Source organism: Grammomys surdaster, unplaced genomic scaffold (assembly GCF_004785775.1).
Source record: "Grammomys surdaster isolate TR1022 unplaced genomic scaffold, NIH_TR_1.0 146, whole genome shotgun sequence".
In the NCBI taxonomy this organism is placed as follows: domain Eukaryota; kingdom Metazoa; phylum Chordata; class Mammalia; order Rodentia; family Muridae; genus Grammomys; species Grammomys surdaster.
This window is the reverse complement of record NW_021604604.1, coordinates 358,284-379,086: the sequence shown is the minus strand read 5'-3', so window position 1 is coordinate 379,086 and position 20,803 is coordinate 358,284. Positions and strand designations below refer to the sequence as shown.

The window sequence follows — 20,803 nt, the reverse complement described above, 5'->3', positions numbered from 1 at the left end:
GCAGCCCAATCACACTTTATATTTCCTTTCCATGTTCCACTTCCTGTCTCCACTTTTACCCCAGTCCTCTGACTGGATGAAATAACTGCTAGTTTTCATCAACCTAAATAAATTACAAATAAAGATCCCATTAATTTGGTTATAAATCATATATAGGACTATGTTGTATTATAGTAAAGAGTCTTCTCTATGTTCTTACAGTGTTGAGTTCAAAGTCCTTCACCAGAAGAAATTAGTAATAATTATATTTAATTCTTAATCTTCTAGTGGCACCATCTATAACACAGTAACTATTAACAACTTGTACTCTTTCAGCTACAGGAGTTTATTGCAGATATGTAAAATGCATCTAATGGTTTTCCAACACCTATACAGTCTCATCAACAACATTCACTGGGATAAGCAGGGCTCCAGGAAGCCGGACACAATATTTTCTAGAAAAATAGTTTATGACTCAGGTCAGAGTATAAGAAAACAGAACTAAAATTTCCAAACTGGCAGAGAAATACCAAGTATTAGAAGGAAAGAAAAGCCGGGCGGTCGTGGCACACACATTTAATCCCAGCATTTGGGAGGCAGAGACAGGCGGATTTCTGAGTTCAAGGCCAGCCTGGTGTACAGAGTGAGTTCCAGGACAGCCAGAACCACACAGAGAAACCCTGTCTCGAAAAAAAAAAAAAAAAAAAAGAAAAAAAAAAAAAAAAGAAAAGAACATCTGTATATAAAACGTGTTTATAACCAGATCATTTTCCTTCAACAATACATTTGAAAAGCTATTTTCTTCTAATTTTTTTTCATTATGATTACCTTTCAAACGTGTTTTTTTAATATACACATTTCATTTCTGGACAGCTTGGGCTACATAGAAATAACCTCTCTCAAAAAAGTCTAAATTTCACTGACTAAATTCCAAAGGGTTAACTCAATGTTCTCCCAGAATACCTTAAATTTACATACTTTCTAAAAATGTAACATAAATTTTCCTAGTTTTAAATTTCATCTTACAGTCTCTGCATTTCACCAAAATAGGTGCTGAATATCATCCATAAATAGGAAGGCACAAAGATTTAGCACTGACCTTCTGAATGAAATATCATGCGATATGGCTTGCCTTTAAAATAATAAAAAATCATAAACTATTACAAAGACAAGATGGCCAAAACTGACTTAACAAAAGTCATTTCTCTGTATCACACAGCTTGTAAAACCCCAACAATTTTGTAAAAATTAATCTAAAAATGTATTTGCCTTTGCTATAGCAATAGCCACAATGTAATGACTAATTTTGTTCAATATGCATAGATTGTTTTAGCCACCATAATAAAGTTAACAAATGTCACACAGTGAAGCTGAGGGCACTAACTACTGTACCTGGGCCCGCAGTGGGCGGCGAGGGTGTGGGCACAGCAATGGGAATGCCAATGCTGCTGCTCCCACTGTTCTCTCGGCTTCCACTTCCTCCACTACTTCCACTGCAAAGAAGAAAAGCATTGGAAAATCATTTTTACAGACTGATTTTTAAAAACTTAATCATATACTAGGGCTACTAAACACTCAATAACTGGGCTAACCTTTACTCTGTTACTTAAAATGGTTCTTATGTTACACTGTTCTTTTAGAATTCTAAAACAAGTAACTAGCACAGTATTCAAACCCTACCTGGCCTTTATTCTCAGAACTCTGAAGGCAGACACAGGTGAATCTTTTGTGTGTCCAAGGCCAGCTAGGGCTACATAATGAGACCTTGTCTTAAAGTAGTAGTGATAGTCTTTAAGAAATGTCTTGAGCAGTGAAATCTCACAGTACAGTGAGTTACAAATGTCTATTTCAAGCCTGCTGTGATTAACAGTAAACAGCCTGTTGTGGTGGCACACTGCACTTTCAGCACTGGCTAAATCTAGAGGTTTTTGGATCTGAAACTACGTGGCGTATAGAATGAGACTCTTGTTTCCCCTCTGTGATGGTTTGTATATGCTCAGCCCAGGGAGTGGCACTATTAGAAGGTGTGGCCCTGTTCGAGTAGGTGTGTCACTGTGGGTATGGGATTTAAGACCCTCACCCTAGCTGCCTGGAAGTCAGTATTCTGCTAGCAGCCTTCAGATGAAGATGGAGAACTCTCAGCTCCTCCTGCATCATGCCTGCCTGGATGCTGCCATGTTTCTGCCTTGATGATAATGGACTGAACATCTGAACTTGTAAGCCAGCCTCAATTAAATGTTGTACTTTATAAGACTTGCACTGGCCATGCGGTCTGTTCACAGTAGTAAAACCCTAACTACGACAACTTCCTTCTTCTGCAGAAAGGAACAGTGAACCATACCCTCACAAAACTCTATAGTAGAACATGAGAAAACAGACTCAAGAGTTAGTGCAACAGGTTAATACATGCAACAGGTAATATGAAAAAGAAAGTACAAAACAATGGGATGGGGGTTGGAGGGTAATCTTTGACTGAAAACCAGAAAAACCAGGAAAAACAATTTCTCCCTATCTCAAAGAAAAGTAAAGGGGGCATGGTGGCACACAAGTGTAATCCCTGCATTTAGGAGGCTGATAAAGGTGTATGACAACTTTCAGGTCAGTCTAACAAAGCCATGTTTCCAAAACAGAAACAAGCTGGGCACAGGGGTGCACACCTTTAAACCCAGCACTAGGAAAGCATAGGCAGGTGGGTTCCTATGAGTTTAAAGCACGGTCTATAAAGCCAAGTTCAAGATCAGCCAGGGCTATATAGTGAGATCTTCACTCAAAAGCAAATCAACAAACAAATATAAAATATATAAAAACAAATTGAAGATCGGTGATAAGAAATTTTCTGGAAAATGAGTGTGGTGGTTTGAATAAGAATGGCCCCATATACTCATATATTTGAATGCTTGGTCATCAGGAAATAGCACTACTTGCAAAGGATTAGTAGGTATAGCCTTGTTAGAGTGTGTAACTGAGACTAGACCCTGAGGTTTCAAAAGCCTCTTCCTGCTGGCTGTGGATCTGGCTGTAGAACATTCAGCTACCTCTCTAGTACCATGTCTGCCTGCATGCCGCCATGCTTCCTGCCCTGATGATAATCAACTAAACCTCTGAAACTTTAAGCATGCACCAATTAAATGTTTTCTTTTATAAAAGTTACTTTTTGATCATGGTGTCTCTTCACAGCAATAAAACAGTAACTAAGTAATGAGCAAAACAAAAGAAGACAGTTTAAATGTAGTTAGGTTTCCCTGCAACTGAGAAATTCTTTTCAACTCCCTCCAAGCCAAGTCCTTAAACCTGAGAGTAATTGCTGTCAGGCATACCTGCCCCTCACTATGTTGCATGGGCTAGCTTCAAACTCCTGATCTCAAAGGTTCCTCCAGCTACAGCCTTCCAAGTATATGCCACGGTGCCTAGCTTACACTGTATTTTAAAAGCAATATTGTTTGCTGGATATGCCCACAAAACTCAGTAAGGCCATTTGACTATTTGCATCTATTCTATTGCTAGTTCTTCAACCTAGACCTGTCCTTAATACTTTCATGCAATTAAAATGGTATAAAAGCAAGAAAGAAGAGGGGGGATGAGAGAGGGGGTTTCTGGGGAGGGGAAATGGGGAAAGGAAAAGGTATCTGAAATGTAAATAAAATATCCAATTAAAAAAATTCTATCAGAAAAAAAAGATCTACTGTTAGAACAAACTGGCTTAAATATGAAATCATCAACTAACTCATTCAAGACAGGAAATCTACTCAGCTTTATGTCAGACTTAGGAATATTTGTCCACTTAAGATCTTCTGTAATTACTGACTTCAGTGCTTTTTATCTAAAATAGGCACAAGAGGTAGCAAATTATACTGTGTGGGCTAAAACTAGGCAACAGTCCAATTTTGGCCTATGAGCTAACATTTTTTTAATAGTCAAAACTCGAAAGAAGATGATACTTTGCAAAACATTAAAATTATATGAGATTCAAATTTTAGTACCATAAGTATAATTTTACTAGACCATCCATAGCTATGTTCATACATTTACATATTCTCTATGGCTGTCATGGTGCTAAATTTGCAACAATCCAATTATTTGCAATAATTCCAAAATTCTGACATAATGGCATTCTGGAAGTAAATAGATGTTAGTATTTCAACACAATAAACTTCTGGAAAAAAATAAAACAACAAAATTGTATCTTACTTGTTTCTAGCTTGTATTTAACACAGTCATGCTTAAATAACTAGTGGTTGAATAAGATTACTATTACTACCTCCACTATGAGAAAAAACATATATTGACCCTGTAATTCAGCAAAACCAAACATAAAAAGCTAGATGCTTTAGCACTGGGCAACTGCCTTCTCAAGAACTGCTAACACAACTTCATTTATCAACTCAGTTCTGAAATCGTCTTCAGAAACAAGCAGAGTGTTCTTCCTCTGACTTCTTAGAATTCAATATGCTATGTAACTCTACAGCCCTTTGTCTTAGAGCATTTAAGGGTATTTTCCCTGTGCCATTTTTAATGAGCAGGAGTTCCTGGAAAATGAAGTTTCATTCATACTAAGAATATATCCTAGCACTGAGCTATACAAACCTTAGCCCTACCTTACAACATTAAAAGATACATTTAAAAAGCATTCTTTCTTGTCTTGGGTCAGGAGGGTGGGGATGGTAATAGAACTGGGTTATTACTAACACACTGTGTTCCAAAATGTAAGAAGAATATCTTATATGCAAATTTAGGAGAGCAAAACAATTTTAAGCTTTATTTGGTTTTTGGTTTGGGTTCTTTTTCAGATAGGGTCTCATATATCCCAGGCTGGCCTCAAATTCACAAAGTAGCTAAGGATAAACCTGAACTTCAGACCCTCCTGCCTCCCTCTCCCAAGTGCTGTAATTAATTGCAGATGGCACCATCATGCCTGGTTTGTATAGTGCTGGGAAATCAACCCAGAGCTTCCTGTATGTTAAGGCAAAAACTATGACGTCTACATCTTCAGCCTCTAAAAAACACTTTTTAGTTGTAATCCCAACATGTACTTGTATCTCTGTCAAAAAGAAGAAATACAATCTGCTTATAGTATATACAAATGAAAAAAGAAAAAAACTCAGAAGAAAAACTGAAATTTGATGGGATCAGAAACAGAAGAATGATGCTCTTGCCTTTTACAATTACCAGTAGCATTACAATAACACCTAACTTGTACCCTGTATCTTTAGAAATCGTCACTCAGGAATCAGCAACACACTCTTCCAGAGCTCAGACATTCGGGCAGAAGGCTTACCTATGCGTCCTTGGTCTCTGATTTAAAGAAGCCGTCCTGCCTGGACTATGCTGGCTCCCAAGCCTCGCAGGACTGGTCATGTAGTCATTAGGAACTGTTGGAGGCTTAACAGGTTCTAGGGTTTTGTAAGGGGTATTCCGTCTAACAGTGAAGAACAGAAGGAGGAATAATGAGAGACAAACAGCACCCCCTCCCAAATTTGCAAAAATATCTATCTGAATTAAGTATAACAGAACTTTTTTTTCCAATTTTAATTTAAAAAAGTAAAGACTGGCAAGATGGCTCAGTGGGTAAAGGTGCTTGCCACCCAAGTCTAGAGACAATCCCTAGAACTGATTTACCAGGGGAGAGGAATATTTGCATGCACATGGGAAAACACACACACACACACACACACAAGGCCACAAAATTGTCTTCTGACCTACACATGAGTTACACAACACACTCTAATAACAAAAAATATTTTTAATAGTAACTGCTAATAATAATAATTTTGCTGTTTTAACATAAAAGTTAAAATTTGTTGCTTTTCATTGGGAAAATTATTAGAAAGAGTCATTTAATATTCTAACATTATACTAAAAATAATGGTTATAATATTAAGGCTCTATAACATAATATTAAAATATACATCTACATCATTCCCAATTCAGTCACTCATAAGCCTTTTGAGGAGGCAGGGCATGGCTGGCTGTTGACTGACACCTTCCACAAAAGCAAGAAATCGAATATGGAATTTACAAGTAACTAATCCTTCACAAACACCTTGAAAAATATGATACAATTAGTACCATGAGAAGTCACCACTACCTTTTCCAGCTTTCCATAAAGCTACTCTGGTGTAAAGGGGCCTGTGACTAGCTGATGCAGTTAGAGCCACTCGGGTAGAGTCCTAAGTGTAAGGTGCCATGGAATAGGGGAAACAGAAGATGGAGACTACTAAGCTAAACTTCACAAAGCACACCACTTATTCGATGAGCCACAACATAAATACTATAAATACAAGTGGAGGCACTATAAGGATCTCTCTGTTCAATCCATTTAAGATAAACCATGAAGCGCATATATATGTGTGTGTGTGTGTGTGTTAGTTTTTAAATATAGTAATGCTGTCTTCATGTACCCTTGAATGCCAGAGGGCATAGGATCCCATTAGATGGTTGTGAGCCACCACAGGTTGCTAAGAATTGAATTCAGGACCTCTGGAAGAGCAGTCAATGCTCTTAACTGCTGAGCCATCTCTCCAGCTCACTACAGTTTTTATATGTACAAAAAAAAAAAAAAGGATACGCATTTATACATATATAAAAGACCATTAATTCCTGGCATGATGGCACCCATAATTCCAAAGCTAAGGAGGGGGAAGCAGGCAACTCTAGCGCTTACTATCCAGCCAATCTAGCTTCATGGGTGAGCTTCAGATCAACAAGAGAACCTGTCTTAAAGGAGGTAGACAGCTTTCCTGAGGGTGAAACCTCCCCGCATGCGTGTACATGCACATGCGCACGCACACACGCATGCGCACACACACACACACACACACACACACACGCACACACACACGCAGACTAAATTAAAGGATAGTTCCACTAGAGATAATTCAAAAAACAGGGGAAACATGCACTCAAGTCTCAGAAATTATTTGTAGAATACAGTTGAATTTGTACCCCAAAGTTCCTCGGCCTGACACGGGAGGGCTTGGTGGTTTCTGCGTGGGAGGATTTGTTCTTGACAATGTGCCAGTTCTTGCAGGCTGGTTATTTCCGTGCTAAAATGTGGAAAGAAAAAATTTCTGTATCAACTTGTTCTCTTGATGTTTTAACATGTCTTTTTCTTAATATCAGAATGTGAAGTAAGGATTCCCAGACAGTTCTAATAGAGCTTGGTATTACATTTTAAAAGTTCATAAGCCATCTGCACTCAGTTCTTCCCATCATAATTTGTGCTATTTATATTAATTTATACAAAATACAAGTGAGACTACTAAATTTTACACCTTAGTGTTAGACATGTTCATTGATATCAAACTTATTCAAGAATCAGAATTAAATGTTTGAATAAACATTTACATATGCATTATGTGTGCATAAAAGCAAACCACAAATCTGTTAATCTGCTAAAATACTCATTGCAAGTATAGTCTTTATCCTAAGAATTCAGCAACAAAATCACATGTGACGTCTGGGAAACCTAACTGTAAGTCAATGGAAGCAAAGCAACTGTAAAACACATGAGCAAAAGCAGTACCTGTTAGAACGATTAATGTTCCTAAAGTGCAAACGTCAATATATCTAGGATATATTAACACAGCCAAGCTAAACACTGCTGATGTGATCTAAGTTTGAGCATATTTAATCTATGTAAATCCTACAGGGAAAGGCAGACAAACATAAGAGTTTTCACATTTTAGTGGCTCTGCAGCCTCTGTCAACATAGAGGAAGAACTGTGGATCAAATGATAAGTAATTTTTCTTACCTTGGCTTTTAGCCACTTTATGTTGGCAAAAACAAAAAAGAGGGGGAAAAAGTAGAAATTAATTCTAGGTAAGTTGTATCTGACAGGACAGGTTGACATTTATATTACTAAATTTACGTTAACAAGGTTTTATCATCTCTATTTGAAATACATTTTTTAAAGTTATCTAGAGAAACTAGGGAAATATATGTTTGTATGTTACACCTATTTTCCCTCAGTATTAGGAATTGAACTCAGGGCTGCACAGGTTGGTCAAGCATTCTACCAAAGAACTACAACCAACCACTCACTTTCCCAGACTGGCCTTGAACTGACTTTGTGACCCAGACGAGGACTTGAATTTATGATTGATTCTCTTGCCTCAGCCTCCCATGTGACTGGGACAGCTGACTTTTGTCACTAGGTCTAACTAGCATGTACTTCTAAAAGGAAGTTAATTCATAAGGAAATTACCAATTAATTAAGCCAATATCAAAATTTATTAGGTCAGCATTTAACCCATGATTCTGATCCAACTACATCAGAGATGATGTCGAGTTGGGAAGGTGCCTCCAAAGCATGTAACGGCTTTTGCAGATGACAGCACCCAGCACCCACGCCAGGCATCTCATGGCCGCCTGTAACTTCAGTTACAAAAGATCAAATGCCCCTTTCTGGCCACTACAGACATTGTACTCACATGCACATCCCTTCACATACACACATATATACATAATTAAAAATAAAACAAAATCTTTTAATTTGATTTAAACAAACTACAATAATACAGAACTGCCGAGCTAGTTTTAATATGGCAGTATATAAGATCTAAGTGTTAAATAATGAATGCCCAAGTCTGGGATATTCATTACTTTAATAGTAGTATAATACTTTAAAAATATAAGCCTTAAATTCTAAAATTTGAAATCCCAGTTTAAGGCTAAGTGTAACTAGCTCAAAAGTAACTTAATATGTGGAAATCTCTACATTAAATCCTTAATCCCACAAAGAATAAAGCAGATAAATAATAAACACACAGTTAAACATCACATCAGCAATTAAAAACACATACTGCTCTTATAGAGGGCTTGAGGTGTAGCTGAGTGTGGTATCTTTAACTCCAGCTCTTGGGAGGCAGACACAGGCAAATCTCTGCACTTAAGGCCAGCCTAGTCTATGTAGTGAGTTTCAAGCCAGACAGAGCTACATATAGTAAGACTCTGTCTCAGAAAAGTAAAAATAAAAATTCACAAGTTGCTTTCAAGTTCAGGAAAGGATTCAGCCTTGCACCTCAGTGTTTAACAATGAAATCCAAAGCCCGGGGAATGTAGCTCAGTCTGCAGAACTCTGAACACAGTGCAGCAACACTAGGCTTCATTCTTAGCATCCCATAACCCACGTATGTCAGTGTACACCTGGAAACCCAGAACTTGGGAGGTGGGAGCAAATGATCAGCTATACACAGCAAGTTCAAGGCCAGTTTTGGTCCCATACAACGCTATCTCAAAAACAAAATTATGAGTGTTGTGTTATGAATAAGATAATATATATGTATAAAACTGATAAAGAATAAAATAACATAAAAATAGCCTTTAAAAAACCAAAAATATAGAAAAGAAATCATCTACTTGTAGGTTGACCAAATTCTAACTAAAGAATGAATAGAGTTTGGAAACTCTCATTTCTACACTACTGAAGTCTTCAGCGAGCCTACACTAATAGGAAAGTATATGTTGCTATGTTTTATTGAACAGCTCAGTGAAAACTCTAAATAAAAGCTATTTTGATCTTAAAGGCTACTTCTGTGAGAGATGACCAGCTAACACACCTAAAACAACATGCACCACCCATAATGCCAATCCCTTACGCCAGTCCATTAAGAAGAAAATTCACATTTATAGCTATAGTTTGCCTATAAAGTTTGGAGATTTCAATTTCTATCAATAACATCTGCTGTTCTCACACCTTATCTACTATTTTTCAGATGACCCCAATGGCAACATTAAATAAAACCATATAGAAGATTCAGATATCTTCACATTTATGCAACTGTGCTACAACTTTGGTCTTTGTTTAAAATGGTAGTTCTCGCTGCCACCTGGGAACACTGTCTAGAACCCTACCTAATCACCAAGATGTGAAGTGTTACATTTAACTAAGATTAACTCCTTGATAAGACATCCTAGTGTATTGTGTAATCTATGTATATGATGACTACATATGTACCATACACATGTCCATAGAGTATGTTCATAATAACATTTTAATTGTGCAAAAAAGTGTCCTAAGTACACTCTCACATCTTCATTTCTTTCAATTGAAAGAATAAGGACAAAACATAAGGAAAAAACCCTCCGCATTTGTATGTAACCTATTCCCAACTTAAGGAACAATAAACCTAAATGAGAAATGAGTTCAGTTGAACCCTGCAGCTATACAACTTCCTAACTTTCAATCTTTATTCAAGCTCAGCTTCCTCTGATAAAGTTTATGTGTCGACTGTGCTCCAAATAAGGAGTGTTGTAAAATTAATCTCTGCCTCTTAAAAAGCTCAAAAATTTAACAGCTAGCAACTGATATTTACATGAAATGTCTATTTCAATGTCCCTAAACACAAACAAAATAAGATTTTACTATTTCCTAAAGATATCTTTTCCTCTAAACATTTATACTTATGAATGAGAAATTTCACCCTTTACCTAGAATATGGAGTTAAAAGCAACAGAATTTTCTTTGAGTCCCCTCTATTTGTCTAGCAGTACGCCTCAAAAGGCCAATTCTTTCTTTCAAGTAACTAATTAGTTCTCACTCATATATAATATTTATGTAAGGCTGTGCTACAGTTTACTCATATAAATAAATCTTTAAAATAATAGTAGTAGTAACAGTGATAATCAGAAGGGGTAGGCTAGAGAAACAGCGCCACGGTTAAGAGCTCTTGTCCTTGCAGAGGCCCCAGAGTTCAGGTCCCATTACCCACATACAAAATGTCACAACCATCATACAGAGTAAGACTGTATCTCTATCCTCTTCTGATCTCCACAGGGACCAAACACATCTGGTATACATACATACATGATACACATGAAACTCACTACACACATAAGCAGTACACACATGAATGTAGCACACACAGGGTACACTACACAAGTGGCACACAAACATGGTACATACATTTGGCATACCCACATGGTACATATACACATATACAGGCAAAACACTCAGATTCAAAGATAAACATATCTGAAAAAAATTAAGAACAACAGTTGGGAGACCATTAAAGCTGAAACAGCCCTGGTGTTCTGGGTTCCTATAAAACAAACTAAAACTCAACTCCATAATTGACCAGAAACTAACTATCAACATTAGAGGCTTTACCTTAGAACACCAACTAATTCTAACCAATAAAATGTCTTTGTCGCTGGGCAGTGGTGGCGAACACCTTTAGTCCCAGCACTTGGGAGGCAGAGGCAGGCGGATTTCTGAGTTCAAGGCTAGCCTGGTCTACAGGATGAGTTCCAGGACAGCCAGAGATACACAGAGAAACCCTGTCTCGAAAAACCAAAAAAAAAAAAAAGTCTTTGTCTTGCTTCCTTAATCTTCCTCATGATCTCCAAATAAACACTAAATATATACAACAGACAATCCTCTGTAAGTTATAAAGTAATTTAGATATCTGTTCATTGTTACTATTACCAAAAATAACTCTAAATTTCTCCACTAAGTATTCAAACCTTCCTTTCCTATGATCACTGTGAAACACTGTGGCTGCCCATAAAAATCATCATCTTCTGTTGTTCTTCATGTGCATATTCTGGTACATTCTACATGAGTTTCTCCTATCTGTTCACCAAAATCTAACCAGACCTACTCTATGCTATTTTTTATTTTAAATTCCTATTAAAACATAGATACCACATACTATCCTGCATGAAATGAATTAAATTCATTTAAATGCTATTTAAATGTACATAATCTATTTAAAGGAAGGCCAAGTATATCATACACAAACACCAAAATACTAAAATTTACAAGATAGAATATTAATCTTAGGAGTACAAAAATCTTGGATATAAAATATATTAGCTAGAAGAAGAATATTGATCTATTTTTAATATGGTATTTAAAATTCTGTGTAATTATAAAAAATATCCAAATAGTGACGTTAAACAACAAAAAACACCATGAGGAAACATCAGGTGTCATGATCCTTACTTAATACAGCACAAATTTAACAAGCTATTAAGAAATCAAACTTCATCTAGGAAGAGTTAAGGGAAAAAATTTAATCAAAATAGAGTGCATAAAGAAAATTTTTAATTAAAAAAAATTAAATTTCTAAATATAAATGTACATCAAAGACAAAATAATAATAATTACAGGCACTAGTAGGGTTTGTCTACATTGAAAATGTACATTTTAAAATAAATAATTTTCTGCCTCATAATTTCAGCCAATGCATAATTTATCATTAAGAAATGCCCAGATTTCTATGGATTTTTAAAGAGCAGGAGGGCTGGTTGGTTGGGTGTTTTGTTTGTTGAGTCTCAGTATCTAACCAGGTGACCTGCAGCACACTATGCAGAACAGGTTGCCTCTTAAGCTGTAGTCATCCTGTTCCTTCTGCCTCCTGGAACTAGCAGTTATTTCTTTTGAGATAGGGTCTCTCTATGTAACTCTGGCTATCCCCAAACTCACTCACTAGAACAGACTAGCTAGCCATGGATTCTGAGAAGCACCCGCTACACCTGGCTCTGGTATGATTTCTTAATTTTATACATCTCGATAGAAAAGAGATGTATAATCCTGTAGAAAAGAAGTAACATAAGAGAATGAAAGTTCTTACAGAAGTCGTAAATTCCCCCCACCCCCAAAAATACCAGCCAGTAATAAGACCAGGGACAAAGTAATTGTGTATGTATATATTTTGTATACATACAGATACATTTTACAGGCATCAGCTTCATACTGGTTTCCTGGATGTCAGACTAGCCTCAAATTCTCTGTGAGCAAGGATAATCTTGGGATTCCTATGCTCCTGCCTCATCGTTTGAGTGCAAGGACTGCAAAGTGTACCACTACTATGGTACTTGGGATCAAATCCAGGGTGATGGTCATACTAAGTAAGCACTCTATCAACACATACTGGTTTCTAAAATATACCATTCTCACCGGCCACCTACTATTTTAAATCTTAATCAAAACACTTAAAAACAGTAACTGAAGCAATGTGAATATATTTCAGAAGTATACACTTAAAAGTAATTAGTAAAAATTAGGGATAATATGTACCTTACCATAGCACTCTTTTAAAAAGAGGTGGGTTTTTTTTAATGTCTGCATGTTTTAGTAAATTAAAAATTAAATTAGAAAACTACCCAAGTTCTCACCCATATACTTTCAGCATCTATTAGGTTGTGTTTATGCTTCCTACTTAAATTATACAGAACTGCATTTTCTTACCAAATTTCCTTCTAGAATTTGGACCCAAGCCTTTAATCTTAGCACTATGCAGGGGTATATAAAATAGATCAAATCTCGCACACTCCCAAACATGATGTCTTAAAGCACACAACCATGAGTGAAGAGAAGAAATAATTCAGGTATTTGTTTTTGAGATAATGGTTAAGTTTTGTGAGGAAGCTGTGTTAAGACAGAGCTTCATTAAGTAGTCCAAGTTGGCCTCAAATAATTTTGCCTCAGAATCTATAGTGTTAGAATTTTCCCCCCATATCTGGCTCAGAAATTATTCTTTATTGAATTGTTAACGTATTGTCTTAGTAGAAGAAAATTAAGATGCAGCGGGGGTGGGGGGGTGAGTTCAGGAATTTCCCCAAATAACAGACTAGATCAATATATATTTCTACATGTTGTGCATATTTTTTAAATCCCAAAACAGGCCTTACATATTACAACCTTACATATTACTATCCTAAAATATTTTAAAATAAGATTGAATTTAAGCTCTTAAACAATGCTAGACATACCCTTAATAAAATACAAGAAACATGTAGTCTCTGCTATATTTGCCAAGTGTTTCAACTTCGCATATAACTGCCAAGCATGAACGTGAATAAGACATTGCAGAAATCATAGGAAGAGCACAGTAGAAGTTAATGTTCCTCTCTTAATGAGACATCCCAGAATCTTCATAATACAACACCTCTAGCAACAGCACCAGTACTAAACACCAGCTACAAAGTTCCCAGACTCCGCTGACTTCTTTTTTAAAAACAGGGTAAGAGGCTGCTCTCCAAGAGCATTCAGATTTAATTCCCAGCAACTACATGGCAGCTGACAACTTCCTGTGACTCCAACTCCAGGGGATGAGACATCACTTCTGGCTTTCACGCTTGAGGCACCAGACACTGAAGCGGTGCACAGACATGCAGGCAGGCAAAATACTCATACACATAAATTAAAAATAATTCTTAAAACCCAAAAGACATTATGAAATACTTTGGATAATACAAAGAAAATCAAACAGTCTTCTGGGAAAAAGATTACTACCACATTTCAAAGCGTAAGTTTATCCTGTGCAGAGCTAGCTGAAGAACCTGCGCTATCCCAGATGTTTACAAAGACACATAAATAAGAAAAACTACAAATGTCAAGAACACATAATTCTGCCAAGCTTGAGCTCGGCAACAAATATTCTACAATTCTAGAGGTTGTGGCAGATGTATGCAAAACAGAATTTTATAAAAATTTTCCATTTAAAAAAATGCAAATTGCTGAATTCTATCCCTATAATACATAGGTACACAAATATTTAGGAATAAAAGGCCAAATTATTTCCTTTTTTTTTTTTTTTTGGTCTTTCAAGACAGGGTTTCTCTGTATAGCCCTGGCTGTCCTGGAACTCACTCTGTAGACCAGGCTGGCCTTGAACTCAGAAATCCTCCTGCCTCTGCCTCCCAAGTGCTGGGATTAAAGGCGTGCGCCACCACTGCCCGGCTACAATTTATTTTCTAAACCAATCATAATCTATGATTTAAATGGCTTACTTAATACATGACTTTTTCAAGTTGTGTTTTTATTTGTTTGTTTTGGTGTTTGTTGTTGTTGTTTTGTTTATGGTACAAGCAACACAGCATTATGTGTGGACAAGGAGATAAGGGAAAACTTTCAGAAGTCTATTTTCTCCTTCCACCATGTAGGTTCAAGTCAAAGGGTTTGGTGACAAGTGCCATTTACTTGCTAAGCCATCTTGGCAGGCCACCTCAGGTTTTTAGGTTTTTCTGAATAATGCCCATTCCATAGATAAAATTCTGCTCCAAGGTTAGTCAAATATGTAACTCATTAAATGAATATTTTAGAGGGCTGGAGAGATGGCTCAACAGTTAAGAGCACTTGTTGCTCTTGCAGAGGGCCCACGTTCAGTTCCCAGCATCCACATAATGGCTCACAACTACCATAACTCATTTCCAGAGGATCTAGAGGATGCAACACCCTCTTCAGACCCCTAAGGGCACCAGACATGCATTTAGTATACACACACACACACACACTGGCAAACATTCATATAATTGTATTTTTAAATACATAAATATTCTATAAAAATTATACTAGTTGCTAGCTAAAGGGAACCTATCAAGTAAGAAACTTCTACCACAATTTCCATTTAAAATATTTGTTGAAAATTCAAAGTTATTTACATTATTTAGTACAAAATGCTTACCTTAACTCCATGGCCCACATCATCCAGAACAGTGTAGTCGATAGGTTTCCGAATATACCTGACAGGACGCTCCATATTTGCAGGGGCGATTATTTTGTGAGTTCGTGACGTATTCTTATTTGTTGTCAAAATACCAATCTCTCTTCGAGCCACTTTTTCTTTATGAATATCCACAGTCTATATTTTAAATTTAAATAGAGCAAGAAAATATTATTTGGTATAGTAGATAATGTATATACTGTCCATATGCATTGGACCATGGGACTGTATCTTGTACCTATTTTCTAATGATTATTTATGAGGTAAATTAATTTCCTTAAGGCTCAAATCAGTTACTACTTAATAGATTTTCTAAAGCAACTGTTAGAGGGAAGAAACTGTTTCCTAGAAATCTGGAATGTGTGGAAGGAGAGGAGGCCTGCTCGATCACTTTTAATTTATTAAAAGATACAAAACAGAACAACAACAACAACAAAATCGGTGATTACAGTGCAATGAGATAAGTGCTGTGCTGACACACTCAGAGTATTTGAATAACTATCAATGTGCGCAGTTCAAGTAAACTGAAAATATTTCACTTACAAAGAAAAACAAGAGTATAAGAGGCAAATATAGAAAGTACTGAAGGCAAAAAGAATCACACAAGGCACACACCATTAAAGGAAAAATAAAATGTAAGTGCAAAGTTTATAGTTTTCAGCAAGCCTCTTACATATCTGTCTGCTCAGCTTGCCCAGTAAAAGCCTATGAAACTGTTTGTAAAATACAGCACTTGGGGATAGAGAGATGGTTCAGTGATTAAGAGGACCCAGATTCAATTCCCAGAATCCACATAACAGCTTATAACTGTAACTCATGTTCCAGTGGATCTGTTTCCCTCACACAGACATACATGTAGGCTCAATGCCAAATAAACATAAATAATTAAGAAAAACAAATCTTTAAAATAAAACATTTGAAGAGGAAGAGATATAACTCACTTGCTAGCATATAAGTACAAGGCTCTGAGTTTCATGTCAGCAAATTAGTAATACATTTAAAGCTTTCATTTAACCGTCAAAATTCACCAACGGATAGCAGCCTGGGAAAGGCTCAATGGTTGCTAGCATACATGAGGCCCTGGGTTTGGTTCCTAACTAGATGCACAATGTATTCTCTTTTTTAAAATCTTTGTTTTGTTTTTCATTTGAGACAGTGTCTCACTATGTAGTCCTGTTGAGCCTGGAGCTTGCTATGCAGACCAGCCTGGCCTCAAATTCACAAAGATTCACCTGCTACTACCCTGTCTCCAGAGTGCTGGGATTAAAGGCTTGTACCAGCTTGATTGGCCCACAACTTATTATCTTCATATAACAGACAACTGTTCAAGAGTTTAAAACTTTCTCCTTATAATGAGGAAGTGATAACAAATCTATAACAAGTGGCATATCACTGATTGTATATAATCATCAGTATTAGGTATAAATTAATGCAAACACCAAGGAACAAAGGTAAGGAAGGTTAATCACCCATTCTAAAAGACCTAGCTCCCTAAAGCATGAGTTTTCCTGTAGTGTGTTCAGCTTTGTATGGAGGAATCCCCTTTTTGCAGCACCTTAATGCAACCAGACTTAGTTACCTGAACAAATACTGAATGCTGGATTTTTGGCTGTTCTGTTTTGTTTTCCTTTTCTTTTTCTTTGAGATGCTGGTCTCAAACTCACAGAAATCCACCTGCCTTTGCCTCAAAGCGCTGAGAGTAAAGAAGGGTGTGTGCCATCACACCTGTCCCCACCACACCCTGCTGAGTGTACTGGTTCTTGTAGTTGCTCAGTGATATTTTCTTTGATCTAGAGTCTCTTATCTTTCAACAGAACCCATGAACCAATGTTAAATTAACCTTGCAAAAAGGAAAAAGCTCTGATCCTTCAAATCTGGAGTGGGGGTAAGAATGAAACACACTGGCAAAGAAGAGCTTCTGGGATGGAAGAAACTGATTAACAGGAATTGAAAAGAACTCATGAGAACACTAATAAGCCTCTAATTTATTATTTATTAAAATTAAGACAGTGTCAGGATGGGTACCAGCAAACCTCAGTAATTCCCTAGATATTTTCAATTTTCTACCAGATTGAAGAAATTACTTATCATGCCAACAGCCGCAACAGGTCTGCCCCATGAACAGCTAGAATTCACATTTATCTGGTAGAAGGTGAGCAGGTAAGGTTCGAAATATTTTCAAACAATATTTAAGAGACGTGTGTACACTGAGTGTAAAAGGAGCAAATTGTGTACCTATTATGATGAGAACAAAGCAAATCTTTGGCTAGGTTGTTTTGAAGTTGACAGAGTAAGTAAGCAATGCTTGTTAAAGAACAGTGACAACTGGACTGCAGAGATGGCCTGGCAGACAAGAACACATACGGCAATTACAGAGGGCCTAAGTCCCACATTCCCAGCACTCACTGCTTCTAACTACCTATAACTCCAGCTCTAAGGGATCTGATGCCTTCTTCTGGCCTTTAGTGGACACTAGGCATATATATATGTGGTATACATATATACATGAAGACAAAACAATCATATATGTACTTTTAAATAAAAAGGTAAGGAGAAGGTCAGTGAGAAGGCTGAGCAATTAAGAGCACTGACTGCTATTCTAGAGGACTCAGGTTCAATTCCCAGCACCCACACAGCAGCATATAGCTATCTGTAATTTCAGTCCTCATGAAACATGCTCAAGGGACAGAGACATACATGCAGGCAAAACAGCCATACACATACAAATTAGTTTTAAAAAGAAAGAAAAGAACAGCAGTACTATGCTGGTTCTCAGATCCTCTCAGTCTACCTTGTTAAGCATTCAGTCCTTTGGAAATGTCATAAGGCACATCAAGCATGTTTTTATAGATGGCTATCATGTAAGAAATTCCACTAGCATTCCACTGACAAAACCCCTCTGCATATGAACTTTTATTGCTACAGGCAGGTATCAAAATGCTGATGAACATCACTGGAACCTAAGAAACTAGGTCAAAGAATCTAGAAAACTCTTAATGTCAGCTCCAATTCTATTAGAAAATCAAAAAATTTCCTGTTCTGTCTTTTAAAGGAAGGGTATCATACCACAGCCCACACTGCAGCCTCCTGATTGTTGGAATTAAGCCACCATGCCTGGCTTTATTGAGAATTCAGAGATGCTACCTTGTCAATGGAGCAATCAGCCACATTAAGGTAGACTCCTAAAAACATGGACTACTATACAGATTGAGCCCTAGTCAATGAAAAGGAGCAAAACCTTAGTCCCTCTGCCAAAAAAGTAGTAGACTATCGCTGTTGACTTGGGTCTTCCCACAGTATACAGGACAGTTTCCATTAATCAGCATGAAGGCACCAACACTCAAAAACAGAAAATAAATGTGAACAGGGGCAAAGCTCTTCTCTCCCAAATTGCTCTCACCCCAATAACTCTACCACTCTCTATAACCCAATCAGCTACATTAAAGAGAAAGTTAGAGGTGTTACTTCAAACATATGTAAATTATTTTAGGGGCTAGCTCAAAACTGTATGGCACTACTGGAAGGAGAAAAGCAGCTCCTTCAGAGGGATAAAATCCCTACTTTGAGTGGAGCTCAGAGAAGAAAGGTCTCTGATAAAACCCTTCTGCATGTGAACTTTTACTGCTATAGGCAGGTATCAAAATGCTGATGAAGGAGTGAAGGGAAACTAATGAGCTTTCTTTCTTGGTAGACAGAGCCTTTGGAAGCCATTTAATGTACTGCCACTGTGGTCTTCACTGCTAACACACACAACTGTTGTCCATATTATTCATTCCTATACTGTGAGCATTCATAAATTCTAGAGGAGACTGCGGTCAGTAAACAAAGCCCAGGTAGAAATGGGCTAGAGGCTCTGGGGGGGGGGGGGGTGTCACATTACTATGACCCCTTTGAAGACAAGACTCTCTGCACACATATTACTCCTCAATTCTTCTGGCAAGAGCAACCTCTACTTAAACAGCTTCTATTTTGGATTCAGCATCTCCCTGACACAAATACTAAATATTCTTATGTTGAAAAGATCCCCAGATGGTAGCAGCACACCCAGAGACAGAAGCAGATGAACCTCTGTGCTAGGACCTCTGGAAGAGCAGTAGCCCATGCTCTTCTTAACCACTGAGCTATCCTTCCAGCCCCTTGATTTCATTCCTTACACAGAGGCTACCGCCTCTTTCCAGAATTGTTGAGTTGTGGACTCTATAGAACCTTGGATATCCTTCTTCTAGTTTTAGTGGTCTTCACTGTTGACAACCCTTTTGCAGAGACTGGTATTGGCTATTCCAACAGAACCAACTGACCAACCACAGGTGTTAGCTGAAGTACTGATACCCTTTTACATTCTGTACCCACAAGCATCTTATATTGCTAAATGCTGGAGCAGCTCTCTCAAAGAGCAACACAGGATGGTCTCTCACAGAGCTCAGACACTTGGCTTCAAAAGTCTGCAAGCTTTTCTGAGTTACTTTTTCTTCTCTCTGACTCTGTTCTAAGTGTGTTTTCCCCTAACACCATGGGCTTCCCTATGGTTTCTCTAAAGGCCCTGCTAAGCTATGTGGTTGCCTCCTGCCACATGACTGACTTCTAAGCCAACTCAAGCTGCCCCGCTCCCCTTCGCTTCTCCATTCTTCTGCTCTGGGCAGGTTCTGAGATTTAAGGTTGCTTGGCCTAGGATTTTTCTTTTAAATTCTAATAAATTGTTCTCAACCTTCCCCCCACCCCCAAATAGTCAACTCAAAATACTAAAAGGGCTGAGGTTTCACATTATATAGCTTGTTTGGCAGAGTGCTTGCCTAGCGTGTACATTCAAGGATGTGGAGACAGGAACATGAGAAGTTCAAAGCCCTCCTTGGCTGTATAAGCAATGAGCCCAGCCTGGGCTACATGACACCCAGTCTCAACAAACAAAAACAAAACCTAAGCCCTGAACCCATAACTGAGCAACAAAGGAGGCATAAAGAGATCTCTGTAAGTTTAATTAAAATGTCCTTTTTCCTCATGCACCTAACCACTCCAGACAACAGGTAGATCTTAAATATTGAAATGTAATACACTGATTTTCTGACAATGAAAAGAAGTCAGAAAAACAACCCTGGCACCTATAAAGAGAAAAGCATCGCAGAAGATTAAATGGGGGGTGGGGGTGGGGGAGGGCCCCAGAAGCAGAGGCAGAGAGATCTGTCTTCGAGATTACATTGGGGCTTTCTTCCCCAAAAGAAAATTCACTGCCGGGCAGTGGTGGTGCACGCCTTTAATCCCAGCACTTGGGGGACAGAGACAGGTGGATTTCTGAGTTTGAGGCCAGCCTAGTCCACAGAATGAGTTCCAGGACAGCCTGGGCTATACAGAGAAACCCGTCTCAAAAAAAAAAAAAAAA

General features: G+C 37.6%; 1 protein-coding gene across 10 annotated transcripts in view; it reads right to left on the bottom strand.

Annotated features, from left to right (window-relative positions):
- Positions 1-20,803, bottom strand: part of Abi1 (abl interactor 1) — a 96,070-nt gene that overhangs the window by 16,713 nt on the left and 58,554 nt on the right. For 5 of the 10 annotated variants that reach the window (XM_028764903.1, XM_028764907.1, XM_028764904.1 and 2 more), the window contains exons 3-7: positions 15,391-15,567; positions 7,731-7,745; positions 6,922-7,022; positions 5,255-5,395; positions 1,372-1,472 (exon numbers count right to left, since the gene is read on the bottom strand). In XM_028764903.1, coding sequence (XP_028620736.1) covers positions 1,372-1,472; positions 5,255-5,395; positions 6,922-7,022; positions 7,731-7,745; positions 15,391-15,567 — 535 coding nt within the window. The remainder of the gene's footprint in view (positions 1-1,371; positions 1,473-5,254; positions 5,396-6,921; positions 7,023-7,730; positions 7,746-15,390; positions 15,568-20,803) is intronic. The other 5 variants (XM_028764905.1, XM_028764906.1, XM_028764910.1 and 2 more) reach the window with 1 other exon arrangement.